Source organism: Chelonia mydas, chromosome 10 (genome assembly GCF_015237465.2).
Source record: "Chelonia mydas isolate rCheMyd1 chromosome 10, rCheMyd1.pri.v2, whole genome shotgun sequence".
In the NCBI taxonomy this organism is placed as follows: Eukaryota; Metazoa; Chordata; order Testudines; family Cheloniidae; genus Chelonia; species Chelonia mydas.
In genome coordinates this window covers 79,760,492-79,776,741 of record NC_051250.2, presented here as the reverse complement: position 1 = coordinate 79,776,741, position 16,250 = coordinate 79,760,492, and the positions used below count along the sequence as shown (strand labels likewise).

At 49.3% G+C, this 16,250-nt stretch overlaps 1 protein-coding gene across 1 annotated transcript in view; it reads left to right on the top strand.

Annotated features, from left to right (window-relative positions):
• ITGA11 (integrin subunit alpha 11) overlaps nucleotides 1-10,006 on the top strand; it is a 151,775-nt gene extending 141,769 nt beyond the window's left edge. The window contains exons 28-30 of the mRNA XM_007059502.4: nucleotides 207-302; nucleotides 3,307-3,420; nucleotides 6,690-10,006. Coding sequence (XP_007059564.1) covers nucleotides 207-302; nucleotides 3,307-3,420; nucleotides 6,690-6,761 — 282 coding nt within the window. The 3' untranslated portion in view covers nucleotides 6,762-10,006. The remainder of the gene's footprint in view (nucleotides 1-206; nucleotides 303-3,306; nucleotides 3,421-6,689) is intronic.
• The last annotated feature ends 6,244 nt before the right edge of the window (nucleotides 10,007-16,250 follow it).

Sequence of the window (16,250 nt, the reverse complement as noted above, 5' to 3'; positions counted from 1 at the left end):
CAGGGAGTCAGTCCCCAGGGCTCTCGCCCCAGCCCCGTACACCGGCTCCAACCCAGCCCTGCGCTGCATGGCACTCGCGCCTCTAGCAAATGGTCCCCTTCCATTGCAGCTGCCCCTTTGGGACGTCGCCTGACCTGGGCTCAGTGTTACATTCTAGGCTCACGCTGGGCCTGGTGCCGATTCTCACCATTGTTCTGTCTGTGCAGCTGAAGTTCAGGTCACTGAAGCTCACGACGAATGCAGCTCTGCAGCGACGGTTTCGCAGCCCCTTCATCTTTCGGGAAGAGGACCCCAGCCGCCAGGTGAGCTGCTTTAGCTCTTGAAAAAAGAACAGGAGGACTTGTGGCACCTTAGAGACTAACAAATTTATTTGAGCATAAGCTTTCGTGAGCTAAAACCCACTTCATTGGATGCATGCAGGGGAAAATACAGTAGGAAGATAGATATATACACATATATACACTGCATGCATCCGATGAAGTGGGTTTTAGCCCACAAAAGCTTATGCTCAAATAAATTTGTTAGTCTCTAAGGTGCCACAAGTACTCCTCGTTGTTTTTGCTGATACAGACTAACACGGCTGCTACTCTGAAACCTTTAGCTCTTGACTATACTCCCCAATGATGGGAGCACAGATATTTGCATTAGAAGGGAGGGGATGGAGACAGCCCTAAGGGGGGCTGGACTGCATCAGGCTACTGTGGAAAAGAAATCAGAGCAACTCCAGCCCAGCCAGGTGGGTAGGCTGGCGATTCAGAATAAAGCGGATTCAGGTGCCACCTTTCCCTACCCCTCAAACTTGGAAACTGACAGGACTCTCAGCTACCGGGATGAAATCAGGGGAAGCTGCAGCCAGAGCTGCCACAGCCCCGGAGCTGAGACTGGCCATTGATTTCACAGGGCCCAGGGCAGACTGCCAGAGTTTTCCCATCCCCCAGATCAGCAGAGGCGGAAGCTGGGGGTGAGGCGAGTTACACACATTCCCATGCACACGCGCCCACCCTCCCTACCCCTGGCAACTGGAGAAAGGGGAGAATTAAGGTCTGTGAAAGACCCTCAGGTGCTCAGATACTGATGAGTGTCATACAAAACAGACTAGAAAAGAAAAGAACATTGCAGCCATAGCTGAGTCCAGTGTATCTGCCGGAATCCCTCGGTTTATTTAGCCGCGTACAGGCTGCACGTGCCCTTTTATAGGTATTTTCTTTGCTTTTGTCAATTTGCGCTTGAGCTGACATTTTTCAGGCACTTTGCGAATGGCTTTTGTTGGAAGCAACTCCCCTCCACTCAGCTTTCCAGGCAGCAGGGCAGGCTGGGGAATCTCCGGTTGTTTCACCCTCGCAGCCGGTTTCTCTGAGTTATTTGGCCATCCCCACATTCCCGTGGAGCCCAAATGCACCAGTGTGTCTAGGACACAGCAGCTGGTGGCACAAAACAATAATGCCAAGGGGCAAAACTGGATCAAGTGCCCTACCCCAGAAGGCCCATCAGGGACTCCGGTGGGTCTCTTCCAACAGGCAGTTCCACAGACAAGCACCCTTGGTGGAGGACGCCCGGTCCCCAGCCTGGGACTGCCAGGCAGGGCAGAGGGCCCAGAGCGATGGGCGGAGGAAGCGGGGCAATGAAGTGGCCTCCAGAGAGACTGTTCTGTTAAAAGGGGCTTTACCCAAACAGCCGTTGTGGGGCGGCTGGTTCATACTGGATGAACTGCGTCTCCGGGGCTGAACGGCTGGAGAGTGTGGGAATTCCCTGATCACTAGGCTCAGGGCCTCATCCACGGCCTTCAGCAGGCTTTGGATCAGCCCCACAGTTCCAGCAGCAGACGCCAGGCTGCAGTCCCCTGGCAGGGGAAGGTCTGCCTGGAGCAGAGACATTGCTGTGCAAGCTGCCCGTGCTCCCTGTTCCCACCAGGCCCAGAGCCCCGGCAGGGCTGGTTGGGAGGCTCCGTGCCAGGCTCCCAGGAGATGGAACCACTCAGTGTCTCCTTGGCAGGAGCAGGCAGTGGGGCTGGATGATCCACACCAGCCACCAGCGGGTCCGTGCGCTCTGTCAGCCTTCAGAGCTGCCCTCCCCCGGCGGTTGGCGGCAGCAGCGTTGCCATGTGCCTGCCCATGGGGAAAACTCCAGTGTGGCCAACTCTCATGATTTCATTGCAGCTCTCGCAGCATTTGGCGGTTTTCTTAAACCTCCAGCTCCTGGAGTCCTGTGATTCCGTGAGAATCTCAGCTGTCATTGAGCAAAACCAAGTAGGTGTCAAGCCCTCATGGTCGCAGAGCAAAGCTTGAAAATGTAGCCGAAAGGGACGTGTTCGTCCAGCGCTGGAGCGTTTTCACACGTGACCCCTTGCCCCGTGGGGTTTGTGTGCAGACGTGTCTGAGGCAGAGCCAGACAAGCCAGACTCCTGCTCCCACTAGGTCACCGCGTTCCCTGCTGGGCCCAGAGAGAATGGAGCGCTGCTGCCCTCTGCTGGCTGCAGGCTTCATCTTCTAGCCAATAGCCCTGCCAGCCATCCTGGGCTGCCACAGGCCCTGCAAAGGGATTAGAGAGATGTCTGTCCATCGCAGGAAACTCCATTGTTAGCCTGAGCCTCGCTGCCTACAGACACCCACATTCTAGCACCGGCCGCCAAGTGACAGCAAGAAATGTTCAGTCGTTCTTTAAAATCTAAGGCAGGTGAAAAAACTGTGTTTTATTGCATTCCGTGTCAGGCCCTGCCTGCAGCCCCCGTGTCCCGCTGAGTACCATAGTCCCCTTTCAGTAGGGCCCTACGTAGGGCAGATACAGCCTGGCAGAGCCATGTGCCTGTTCCCAAGCCTGAGCCCCTGTGATCCTGTTACCTCCTCACTGCTGCCTCGAAAGGGGTGGATTGAGGTGCAAGTGCAGTTGGATTTGAGATGAAGGCCTCGTCTACCCTGGGGATCCCAGCTGTCTGCACCCACCCGCCAGAGTGGCTGCACCGATGCAAAGCCCTGGTCCACAGGCAAAGCTGCAGTGTGCACCAGTGAACTGGACAGTGCAAGTTCTGGCTCTAGGCTGGGGCTGGCACCAGTAAGCTAGTCTGCCGGCTGAAATCAGGGCGCGTGCCAGGCGCAGAGAAGGCCTAAAAGTGGCATGCAGGGGGGCAGAATGGGGGGTGGAGGGAAGCACTCTGCAAACCCAAGCACGTTCGTCTCACACAGCTCCCGCCTCAGCAGCCCCCCCCAGCCGCCGGGGAGGATGCCACAGGGTGTGGCCGGGCCACAGGCAGGGCTGTCGACGTCAGCGTTGGTGCTGACGAAGGGGATTCTGATCCTATTCCTATTGCAGATAACGTTTGAAATCTCCAAGCAAGAGGAGTCCCAGATCCCGATCTGGATCATCCTAGGCAGCACGCTAGGCGGGCTCCTGCTTCTCGCGCTCCTTGTCCTGGCTCTGTGGAAGGTAAGGCCAGTTTCCAGCCGGCACTCGGGGCAGACACGCCTCGCGCGGCTGGGACAAGCTGACGCCGTTTCCCTGCACTGTCATTATTCCTTTGTCATCGACCCATCGACATGAAGGCCAGAAGGGACCATTGTGACCTCTGACCTCTAGCGTGATGGACCATAGAACTTCACCCACCTCCCGCCTCCTTCTTCCCCTTGATTCCGTTTCCTTTGGTGAAGGTGTTGTAGCCTCTTCCTTCCCCCCAGAGCCAGAAGCCAGCCCCACCCCAGACCCTCAGGCTCTGTGCGTCCCCCTGCACAGCACACTTGGGTTTGATAACTCAGGGCTGTAAACTAAAACACCCTCCGCTGGAAGTCAAGGGACTCCTCCAGGAGGGACAAGCCTCAGATGCAACTTGAGTTCCCAATATGACCCCAAACCCTCAACCAGCCTGCAACCCGCGCTGCTCGGATGGCTTGGAAATGGTCACAGTCAGGCTCAATGCCCGGTGCCCTGGAAGGGAGACGAGGAAGCCCCCAGTGCCCTCCACACCACTTCCTTGTCCCCTTTCTTTCCTGTTTGTGGCGAAGGCAAAGAGAACAGCCCACTCCCTAGCCCAGCTTTAGCCTCACCTCTGGGCACAGATTGGGTTCCTCACCTCCAGCTTGAGCTTCTGGGGCTGGGAGCAGGGCCACGCAGCACCCCAGGGGAGCAGGCTGAACAGCCATGTAAGAGGGACAGGGTCACGCTGAATGCCAGTGCTCTGTAAAGAGAGAGGAGCAGAGAGGCTGGTCCCTGGCTGCCAGAGATTTGAGTTGACAAACATCATCAAACTGAGTGGCCAAATTGCAAGCAATGCAAAAGGCAGCACTGTCGGGGAGTGAGACCGAAACCCCTGGGGGTCAGTGCCAGCTTCAGGGGGTCAGTGCCAGCTTTGCTCACAGCTGTGCAGACCATTAAATACCCCCAGGCATAGTGAATTGTACTGGGAAACACACTGGACATTGGTCATTGGGAAGACGAAGGTCCCCTTGCCTGGCATACCGATCACAAGAAACCGATCACATGGGATACGCCGGGGAAAGGGGACAAAGGCCCAAGGCCCCTGACGTTGTGCCCTGGAGATGAACTCCCTTCCTGAGCCCGTGTTTAGGGATGGGTTTAACCGTATCTTCTCAGAGCTTGCACTGTGCATTGCAGTTGCTCTTCCCAGCAAATCTTTGATAAACCTACACCAAGTTTTGTCCACAACTAGGGCATGACTGAATAGATTGCACTTCCCGAGAGGGCCCCTTCTCAGGCAGGTAAGATCGCTGGTTAAACAGATGGGGTGCGGGCAGGCAGGTTTTGCTGCTCGTTGTCAAGCTGGAGTGGGAGGTTGGGGCAGGCAGAGCACATCCAGCCAAGGCTGCCCTGTCTTTGCTCCAATTTTCTGAGTATGTCAAAAATCCTGCTCCCATAAGTCTATGGCAAGACTGCCATTCGTTGTAATGGGACCAGGATTTGCCCTGTATGGAACAGGGGACCCTGGCATTTACAATTTACATGTAAACATTTCAAAAGAGCAGTAATCTGGGTTTGTGGCTGGACCCATGAAAAGGCATAGACACCCAACGCCACATCCTGGGAGCTCTTGCCCTTCGAGCATCTACAGCGTGCATTATTGCTTTGTCTGAAAACCTTTGAACCCTTGAGGTGCTTCTTCCTCCCCAGGAATACAAACCAGGGTTCACAGCAGCAGTGAATAAACGGAGATTCTTTTTTTGAAAGCTTCAGAGAAATCCTTCAAGAATTTCCAACTCTAAAGCAGTGAGACTCCGACGGAGGCTCGGGAGCCGCAAGTGGCTCTTTAATGTGTCTTCTGCGGCTCGTTGCAGCACATGATATCAAACCACTGTGACTTAATTATTAACCAATCAGGAAGCTTTTACTGTGTTATTAACCAATTGTAGACAACGTGGTCAGTCATGTTGCTGTGAGAATAATCTATACAGTAAAAGCTGCGTTATCCGCACTTCACCAGCCGGGAAGCTCTATTAACCGGGATTTCTGATATCGCCCACTACAAAGCTTCAGTCTCGTAACCGGGACTAGTCCACTGCCCAGGAGGTTATGCAATTGCACACTGTGCACTCTACTTTTATACAAAAGAGGCAGAAGACAAGCAAGCTGATATCAGGGATTTATTCAGAAAAGCAGCTTCCAGGGTGTGTCATAGGGTCATTACACAGTCAGCCCAATCTCCTACACCTTCTACCTCTACAATAATAACCGATGTTGATAATGACGACCCTGAGGCACTGCAAGATCCTGAAGTGCCTTCTCAATCATCAAAGATTCAATTATGTTCAGTATCGTTTTAGTGTTGTGTATTTTTAGTGAACTGGGTGTACGCCACGCAGCCCACAGTGATATGTAGTGGCCTAAGATAACCTACTGTATCGAAAACTTTACCTGTGTACACCTAAGTGCTTCAAGAAACCAACCACTCTGCCGTGCGGTACTACTGCTGGACTGGTGAATACCTGAATACCATACTGGATCTTATACTTCATTCATTTGGTTGTATTCGAATTCTTTGAAAATTGGTATTCCATTGGTAAAGTATAACTCTCCGTTAACCGCAATATTTGATTAATTGGCACCCCTTATTCTCCCAACATGCCGATAACAACACTTTTCCTGTATATATTAAATGAAGCAGTGAATTCACACTCCTGTGGCTCTTTTGGGCAATGTGGATCACTAATTTGGCTCCTGAATTACTGAGGTCTGGGTATCACTGCTCTAAAGGAACAGGAACGCTCAGGTGCCACACCATATTTTGTAAAAAGCACATTTACTGATCGACTAACACATTAAAACCAAATGATGAAAAACTAAAAACTCTCTGCCACGAGTGCAGGGGACTAGATGACCTCTCGAGGTCCCTTCCAGTCCTGCCATTCTATGATTCTACTCTCTGCCATTGATACTTCTGGCATTTCAGTCACCTTGGACAGATGAATCAGTTTCACTTCCTGCTTTTCAAACACCAGCAGGTGCTGCAATGTTTCAAGGAAACTTAAATGCGACCCATTTGAAAAGTTTTTTGCTGAATTTTTCTTTAATGTCAAACACATTTTTGTCAAAATAAAAATTTCCAAACCCTTTTTATTGTCAAAAAATGTAAATGTGGGCCCTTCACTACCTGACAATATCCCTCTAAAAGAAACGCACTTCAACATAAGCCGCTGAAGTAATGGTGGGGTTGTGTTTTTTTTTTGTCTTTTCTTTAATTCCTACAGCTTGGATTTTTTAAAAGTGCCAGTCGCAAGAGAGATACCGAACAGGAGCAGAATGCCAAAGTATTCGAATGAGGCTTCCCCAGCGAGAGCCTGTGAAGCTCATCTATCTATCAACGTGTTCATATTAATTTACAGCTTACGGAGTATATGTTTGTCTTGATGCCGAGGGATGTGGGTGTGGAACTCCGTTTGCATCGAGATGAGAATACACCCCTTTGTGTGACATTATCTAAATAAAACCCATTTGGTGGCTATATGCCCCAGGAGCACAAGCATCAAAAGGTACTTCAAACTGGTTTTAAATAGCTCTGTTCTGCCTGGCCACAGGCAGCTATGCATATCGGAGAGAGAGAGAGAGAGAGAACTAAGGGCAACAACAGAATAGGGGTGGTCGTTATGATTAATTTTTTTATGCTGGGGATTGCAAGTTTAATGACATGCTACAGATCTAAGAAACAAGCAAGCCAGAGTAATTGCGAGAGCTGTGAGATTAGGGTGAAACCTCAGGAGATTTACAGTGGCTAATTTTCATGTATAAAATCCCACTGATTAATTGCACCTCCTGTTCTTGAACTTCTTAATCTGCATTAGGGATGGGATTTGAGAGACGTTCCAGCTGAAAGACGTAGAAAGTCCAGTTCCCAACTGTTAAGCTGTAGCAACAGTAAACCTGCATTTATTCTTTGTTCATTGAAATGGCCTCACACACCGTGGGTAGTGCGTGTTCAAAAATAGTTTGAGGGAATGGACCTTGTGCAGAGCACTCTTTTGAGGCTGCTACTGCTACTAAACAATACTTTTGAGATATCTCATAGTAAAAGTTAACATTTGGATTATTCAAACGGGGCGGACGTGTCAGTAAAATGCCACATGTGAATTCCCCACCTGCATGATTTGCCTGAGGAAATAAGATTTCTCCAGTGAGGAAGAAAGAGACTAAAAATCCTGTCCAAATAGTGAACAGATACATTGAACAAGTTACACATTTGTTAAATTCATGTTGTGCATCAAAATTTAATAATGCAGGGTTCAGTGGAGCTCCCACTGAAGCAAAGCGGAGCTGGCTCAGGCCATTATAAAGCCACAGATCCCCAAGTGTTTTACATTTTCTGAGTGGAGCAGTTTAAAGGAGAGATTTTAATTTGCTTTCTTTTTAATGCACTGAAAACAGTTAATAGCAAATTAAAGCACCTTAATGCAAAACTTCAGTGTCCAGCTGTATATACTTATTCTGAAAATATTTACCTGTTTAAACACAAAAAAACCATCAAAAAACCAGTTTGAAGTGTTTTCTACAAACTGTGCAATTTCAAAGAGTATACGTGCAACAGGAATCAGAACGTGTATTATAATTGTATATACTTTGTGTAATGCAGAGATGATCAGTGCTGTTTGACAAAAATCTTTTCTTTTGCATAATATAATTATTTATGCTAATATTAACTTTATGATTGAAAAGAAAGAAAGCAGATGCCCACCCGATGTGTAATAAAGTCTGTTAAATACTGTTTTAGTATTTTTTAAGGTTTAAAAATTCATAGTTTCAACTACCATTCTGTGCTAACCCATTTTCACCAATTATCATCTAGAATTGGATTGAATTGTTCACGTGCCTTTAGCATAGAGTGGAAAGCGGGACTATGATTATACTAGTTCTGCCTTTATTTATTTTGACAATAAATGTATTTTCCAGAATGACTATATAGAAGACTTCTTTTAAAGGGACACTGTCAGGTTGAAAAAACTAAATGCTTACGCTTGCAGCATGAGTAGGGTGACCAGATGTCCTGCTTTTAAAGGGACCGTCCCATTTTAGGGGACTTTTTCTTATATAGTCGTCTATTATCCCCCCACCCCCCATCCCATTTTTTCACAGTTGCTATCTGGTCACCCTAAGCATGAGTATCCCATTGTGGGCCCATCCATACACATGTTGCAGGATCAGATCCTTTGGGCCTTATCGTTGTGTTAAAACTTTAGGTTATTTAAACTGAAAAACAAATCTAATTGACTTTTCTTGCATTTTGCATTTCTCAGCTTGAGCAAGGGAAAGTCTAGTCAGTTTCATTATTTCTAGTCAATTTTACTTTCATGTTCTCCTGCACTAGCCCAAGCCTGTAATGGGGATGCAACTGCTTCAGGGAGTTGTTTATTTACGTCTGTTTCCACTGGCGATTTTAAACAAAGAATGGGACTAGCTATGTTAGTTTTAGGCTTTGTGAATGATTAGCATGGGGGTGCCTGTTTTACAAAACTGAATGGAGATTTTTGACCTGACATTGTCCCTTTAATTCAATATTAGATTGGGAATAGCAAATGTTTCCCATCACAAGAGTGCATTTTCTTATTGAGCTGCCTTAACTAAAAATATTGACCATTGTACATCGTTTCTTTTTTCCCCTTCTCTGAGTAATCAATTTTCAGAAATCTTGCAAAATAATCGTGTTGAAAGTATTTAAATGGAAGGCTGTGTAAAGAACATTGAAGTCATCAATTCATCCTCACACGACCTCTCTCTTTGACCAACATCAAAACCAACCAAAAAAACCAACCCCAACAACAGCAACAAACAAACAAACCAGTAGCTTGTTCATTTCAGATGTTGGTGACGAGAAAATTAATTTTCTTTTTCAAATCCAAAACTTTAGCTTATCATTAGCATTTCCCCCATATTTTAAATAACGTCAATCTACACGAAATAGAAAAATACCTCCAGGTCAAAATTCACTGGGGCCTGATTTTGCACCATTGAAGTCAATTGGCACTTTGCCACTTCGTTCGGTGGGCACAGAATAAGACCAATAGTGAATAAGCAACAGTGTAAACAGAATACCCAGTATTGCTGTGGGTTGGGGTCTTTCCACTGACAACCAAACGGATGAAACGGCGCGACTTCGTATTAATTCTGTTCCTTAAAACAAAAGAAAATGATCGTCCGATCAGTTCTTGCGTATGCTATACTAATAATGGGAAAATAAAAGCTTTTCTCATGTATTCCACCAGTCTCATAAAGAACAAAAAGAAGTGCTACTATCTTCTTTGGGATTGCAAGATGTCTGGCCAGTGCCTCATTCTAACAAGATGCATCTGAAGTTCACATTGTTCGTGTATATAGGAAAAGTTTCGCTGGCAAGTGCTAGTTACATGGTTAGCAAGTTTCCAGTTTGACGGACATGCTTTGCCAAAACTTGCCACTGCTGTAAAATATGCAAACAACGGGCTTGTACACAGGGTATGTAAATATGCTTTGAAATGTGCAGCTCTATTTTGTAACACTGAACTGCTGGGAAATACAATTTGAAGATTTGTGTACATGGTCTTAATGTTCAGCTTTGACTATTTATTTTTTCACATTTTCTTCTGTCATGGTGCTGCTGAAATCAACTCAGCAAGGATTGCGCTGTCCCTGCAATGTTAGCAAATAGAATTTGGTTTCACGCCGCACCTTTCATTCTCAAGGTGTCTCAGAAGCGCATGGAATGAGGTTACTGTTCAGAGACCAGTGGTGGAGACAAGCATAGTGGCCATGATGAATGAAGCAACAGCTCATAACCTTTGTACGCCAAGGCCCCAGTTCTCTGGTCTGTTTGAGCAGGAACACAGAAGGGGCGTCTAAAAGGCTTGGTTGTTTTTTTGCATTGTCCTCAGGATATGTTAGAGCAGCCTTAATGATGCTCTAACCTATTTTTAACTGCAGAGGCACCCAGGGGGCTGTTGCATCAGCTCAGAGTACCTGGAGCACAATGCCGTTCCAGCAGTGCACCTTGCCAAGAAAGCCCCTTTGCTAACAGAGGCGATCTGCCGCTTTTACGGCCTTTTTAAGCTACTGGAGCAGCATGAATGGGCTAGAGGGCAAGTGCATAGGTCCCTTGCAGCCTGTTTTACAAAGGGCTAGGAATGTTGGCCAAGATTAGAGGGACCCACGCCAAAAAAGTGTAGCCCCAGCTCCAAACTGACGCCCTCTTTTCTGTTTAATTCTACGCGCCTTTTTGTTTGGTTAAGAACATTAAAAACAGCCATACAGGGTCAGACCAATGGTCCATCTAGCCCAGTGTCTTGTCTGCCAACAGTAGTCATTGGGTGAACCTTGGTTCTTGTGTTATGTGAAGGAGTAAATAACACTTCCTCATCCACTTTCTCCATGCCAGATGGTTATTTAAAGTTGCTGCACACCAAGGTCACCGTTAGCTTTTCTCTTAGAACCCAAGCCAGCAAATGCTGAAGCTTAATGCAAATGCACAGTGCACCCCAGCGGTAGTAAGCAGCAGTCCGTCGGAGAGGTGATGTCAGGCTTTTCAAGCACAGCTGACACCCCGCCCCCGCACCCCTTGCTGCCTGGCTATTGTGCCCACTTTGGTTCTGACTCTCCAGCACTTAGCTGGGCGCGTGCCAGGTGAACCCAGACTGCTGGTCTCACGTTCACAGGCAATGCAGGCTGCCCTAGCAGGCCTTTCTGTGTCTCCTCCTACACTGTGCTGGTGTGTCTGGAACCCAGCCAGGCCTTAGCAAGCTGGCTTGTAGCTCCATTATATGAGAGTTTTACGCCTACATTCAGTGTGCATGGAGCACCTTTGCTGCTGGGGCTCTCCCGAGGCAGACGATCATAGTGCCTGGGGGAAGGGAACAAATGCCTCCCTGCCACCAAGCCCCCAAGAGGGGCCCACCTGCTAGCTCGCTGTGACCCCAAACCAGAGGTAGGCACAGCCACAGACACTGGGCCCCATCCTGTAACAGGTTGCCGCAGCTGCTGGGCACCAGTGAAGCAGGGTAACGTGTCACTGTACAGCAAACCTAAAGCAAGGGTTACGGGCCTTGAAAAAAACCCCAGTGTGTGCGGGTACTACTGCAGTGCGCCGTAACGTCTGGCAGCTGGCCAGTGGCCACATGGACCCTGAGCCCAGCCCGCACAGCCAGCTTTTCGCCAAACATGGGTGGCACATGAACCCCCTTCAGGGCAGCTAGACCCCCCACCCACCTGAGCCCCCCGCCCCAGCTGCCCTGAACCCAGGCCACCGCCCGGCCTGCCCCAGTCACGCTGCCCGCCCTGACCCCTGGGCCAGTCCAAGCTGTCCCAGGTCCTGGGCGGGGACCATACCCTGGGTTAAGGGAGGCTTAGCCTGCCCTGGCCGTTGATACCCACCGCCCCTGCAAACATAGCCACTTGTCACACTGTCCACACAGGCACATCGCCTTCATCACACCGGGGGGAGTGGGGGGGTTAAATTTGCGAGCCTGCCTAGTTGGCATGTGGAACGAGCTGTTGTATTTAATCATTGCCATGAACCAACAGGCCGGAGAGGGGCAAAATGTTTGCAGTTGACTAACAGACAACTAGGCCAGGGCGCCACACTGTTTCCCCACCCACGCGCCTCTCCCCTGCCTCGGGACTAAATTTGTAATCCAAGTAGAGAAAATGGTTCCCATTTGTAACACAGATGCTCACCATGTGTCATCACTGGGCTGCATGGCGGTGGGAAAAAACCCTCCAGGCCTAGGGTTTGTCTACACAGGGCCTTGGCTACACTGCAATTGCACACCCACCAGTGGCCTGTGCTGGCTGGCACAAGGGGGCTCTTTGTAGCCGTTCACTCAGGCTGCAGCTGGAGCTCTGGGACCCCTGGGGGCACAGCAGGGGTTGGGTTGGGTGGCACACTGCAGAGAGGCAGGTTTGTGACCTGATTTGCCCTTAGCGCGTCTGAGACCGGGGGGGGCCCGCACGGCTGTAACCCACCAGCTTACACCCTGGCCCCAGCCCTGGTAGACCGGGGATGGAGCTGCGCCGTTTACAACAAGCCCCCCCAGGAAGTCACTAAAACTAGCATGACACCAGCCTGGCACCGAACCACCACGCAGCCAGCTGCAGTCGAGCGAGGGGCAGGCAGGCCGTGCAGTCACGGGGGCCTCGCTGGTGCTCCTGGGCACAGCGGGCCAAGCGCTGGCTAGCCACGGCCATCAGCGCATTGCAGAAGGGCTCAGTGCACCAGAGGAGACGCGACTGAAGGGCAGCTGGGCTGATTCGAGTGTGTAGCCTGAGCCCTCCGTCAAGGACACAGCAATGCGCTGGGCAGCCCCGCTCACATGCTGGACCAGGGGTGGCCAATCCGGGGCTCCGGAGCCACGTGCGGCTCTTCATGCGGCTCCTTGTAGCGGCACTGACTCCAGGGCTGGAGCTACAGGTGCCAACTTTCCAATGTGCCGGGGGGCGCTCACTGCTCAACCCCTAGCTCTGCCCCCCACCCCGAGCCTGCATGCCCTTGTTCCTCCTCCCCAGAGCCTCCTGCACGGAACAGCTGATCGGGAGGTGCAGCGAGTGGGTGGGAGGCACTGGGACCTGGGGTGGGGGGAGCTGATGGGGGGCTGCTGACATGTTACTGTGGCTCTTTGGCAATGTACATTGGTAAATTCTGGCTCCTTCTCAGGCTCAGGTTGGCCACCCCTGTGCTAGATGCACCAGAACGTCTGGGGCTCGGTAAATCATTCTACCCGCCCCTTCCTTGGCCAGCGACACAGCATCCTTGGCAGCATCCCAGCACTGGGGTAGGAGGGAGGCAGATGTGCTGCTTCGCCCTGTTCCAGCCCCGTTACAGCATTTGCCCCTTGTTCCCAGCACAAAGTCCCCCTTCGCGTCTCTCCACACTGTAATCTTGTCCTCATCTCCCTCCCGCCCTGTTCAGCTTGTGCCCCCTTTCTTCCTCGTCCTCTGCAGCTTCCCTCTCTCCCTCCCCCCGGGCACGGTGGGGCAGCTGCTCCTCCCATGGCTGTGCCTCTTCTGCAGCGCTTCCCAGAGACACCCCTGAGAGCAGCAAACTGGGCTTGGGTGACTGCAGGAGACACAGCAGCAGACGGAGGGCCTGGCCTGGCCTGGCCCCCAGCTTCCCTAGCATTTGGTGGAAAGCAAAACAAAGGAACTGCTCCGTCCCCTGGCCCTCCCCGTGAGAATGGCCCAGGCAAAGGAAATAAACCACCCCTAAAATGCTGTGGTGGAGCCCCTTCTCTGAGGGTGTCGCTGAATGAGAGTGATTTTTAACTAAGCCGGGCCGGGAAGGTGGGCGCTCAGCCCTGCAGGAGCTGGGGAGGGCATGGCTGGATGCCGGGTATCAGATCTATACCCAGCTTTGTATTCAGCCTCAGCCACGGCCAGGCGGTAAGAGCTTCTCCGTGCTTACTCCTCACACCTCTCTTCAAGGGCAGCACCGCCCCCTTCAGCAGCGCTAATGGTGCCGACTCACCCTCAGCCACACTTGAGGCTGAGCTGGGGCAAAAACCTGGCTGCGAGAAATGATCCCAGGATGCTTTGAACATTTTAATTTAAGCATCTAATAGAACAGCTGATTTAGGGGGGCTGGAAACCACCACCCGTGCGCCCTGCTGTGATACTGGCCCTTCAAAGGTTCCAGTACTGGGAACTCGAAAACACAAGAGTCTCTCAACAGAAGTGAAGCTGGGGTCCTGGCTTTTCACTGGCTGAGTCGAGCAGCGGGTGGTAGCGAACGAGCAGCATCGATAAGGAAGTGTCTCCCATTTGAAAAAGGGTTGTTTTAGGGAACTGGTTTCTTACCTATAACCTTACCCTGAAACGTATTTCTGCAGCTTAGCTGTATTTATCCTTGTGCATGTTTTCTTTAGAAATGCCCGTTTTTCACAATCCAGCATTTATTAAAGGGTAATAGTGCCGCATGCTGGTGGCTAATAGCACCAGGGTGTGCCTTATTGGAGCATAATACAAACCCTCATATTTTTTAATGTTTAATTGTGGTGATGATTTTAAGAATGTCAACATTTCTATCCATTCAAATCCAAGCATTCACTTGCAGAAGATATTTAACCCAAGTAATATGGATTCACAGCCCTCATCTGAAAACTGGGGCCTTGTTTATGGACAGAAGTTGTAACAGTTTAGATTACAGCAGTTTAGTTAAACCAGTACAAAATATAATGTAGACACCCTTACTTCAGTTGTAGAATGCCTTACTGCAGGTTAGCTCACACTTGTTCCCAATCCATTTAAGAGGGCACACACCACCTTTTGGAGTGGCTTAGTAGATTTTAAATCTCACTTTTCGTTAAGTCTTTTCAGCTTTGCAAGTAGAGGGGCTCTGTGTTGAAACTAAAAGGCAATATTACCCATGAGAGAAAAGCTAGGAACATTGGCCTCACTTCTACAGTCTGCAGCAGCATGCAGCTGACTCCCCGCTCAGGGCCTTCCCCATGTACTAGCTGTAACGGGCTCTGGTGCCTGAGGAGGTGCTAGGTAAGCGTAAAGGGCACAGGATCAGACAATAGGAACTATTGAAACAACGAGCCGAAACTGTTGATCCAAAATTTTATGTTTCCTAAAAACAAAATGCATTCTTTATTAAAAGATTCCTATTCCCCAATAACTTTTCCTGAGCTATCACGCCTTATCCACCAACACTAGAAATGTAAATAAGTAAGGACTTGAAATGTGATAAAATGTGAGTCACAAATCATCAACAGGCCTATCACAAGCTGTACTATTTTACAAGCACTATTAAATTAAAAGAAACAGTCACAACGATGCACAATAGAATGACGCCATCATTAGAACAATCAATCCTTGTGAATTGTTGGATTGCTGCAATACAGTCTCTCTCTCCCCGCTGAGGAAGAGTGGATGGGAAGAAGTATTGCTGACCCCTAGTGTTCAAAATTGATGAGTCAGGCCCATCCAAAAATTGTGAGATTGCATTAAAAAAATTTATATATATATATATATATATATACACACACACACGCGCGCACACACTACATTTGGGATCCTTTCCATTTCCTTCGACTGGGCCTTTAAGGTGCACACAGGTCACATTTTCTCCACAACCATGAAGGCTAGAACCTTACCTTTATAAAAAAAATGAAAGCTGAGATTGTCACATAATCACATGCCTCCAGGAGCTGAGACTTTAAAAAGCATTTAATAGCGTGAGACAATAAAATTGCAAGAGTTGGCAACACTAGGTCGGGCTCTACTCAACAGTTGTGAGGATCAGCAGCTCAGGACCACGGTTTTGAGCTCAGCTGACTCAAAACTAAGAGCATGGTGGTTGTGAAAGATCAGAGATGTGTATCTGTCCCAGCTCCGTTGCACTCCCGCTCTCATCATGAACAAGTATTTTAGGGGAGCCATCTCTCTCCATTGGTATCTGAGGAGTTGAGTGAATGGCACTCTCCAAATGACATCCAGGAGCCTTCAGTGAACACACCCAAAAGTTTGCTTGATATCTACACCACCTCCGGTTGACTGACAGCAGCATTCTGAAAGCTTGCATCTCTGTCATACAAACTCTCTAAACCCAGAAACATTTATAATCAAACCTAACAATTACAGCCCTTCAGTCGATCACTTTCCGAGAATGAATGTAAAACGCCTTTTCCTGGTGGAAGGAATGTATACAGGAGCTCAGGGTGGATTTTTATAAAGACCATACATAGTCTGCATAAAGCCAAATGAAAAAAAAATAAGTGCCTCAAAATGTTCCCCAAAATCACTTCACAAATAAGTTTCTAGAGTAGAATGTCTCCTGGATGCCTCTGTGTCCATCA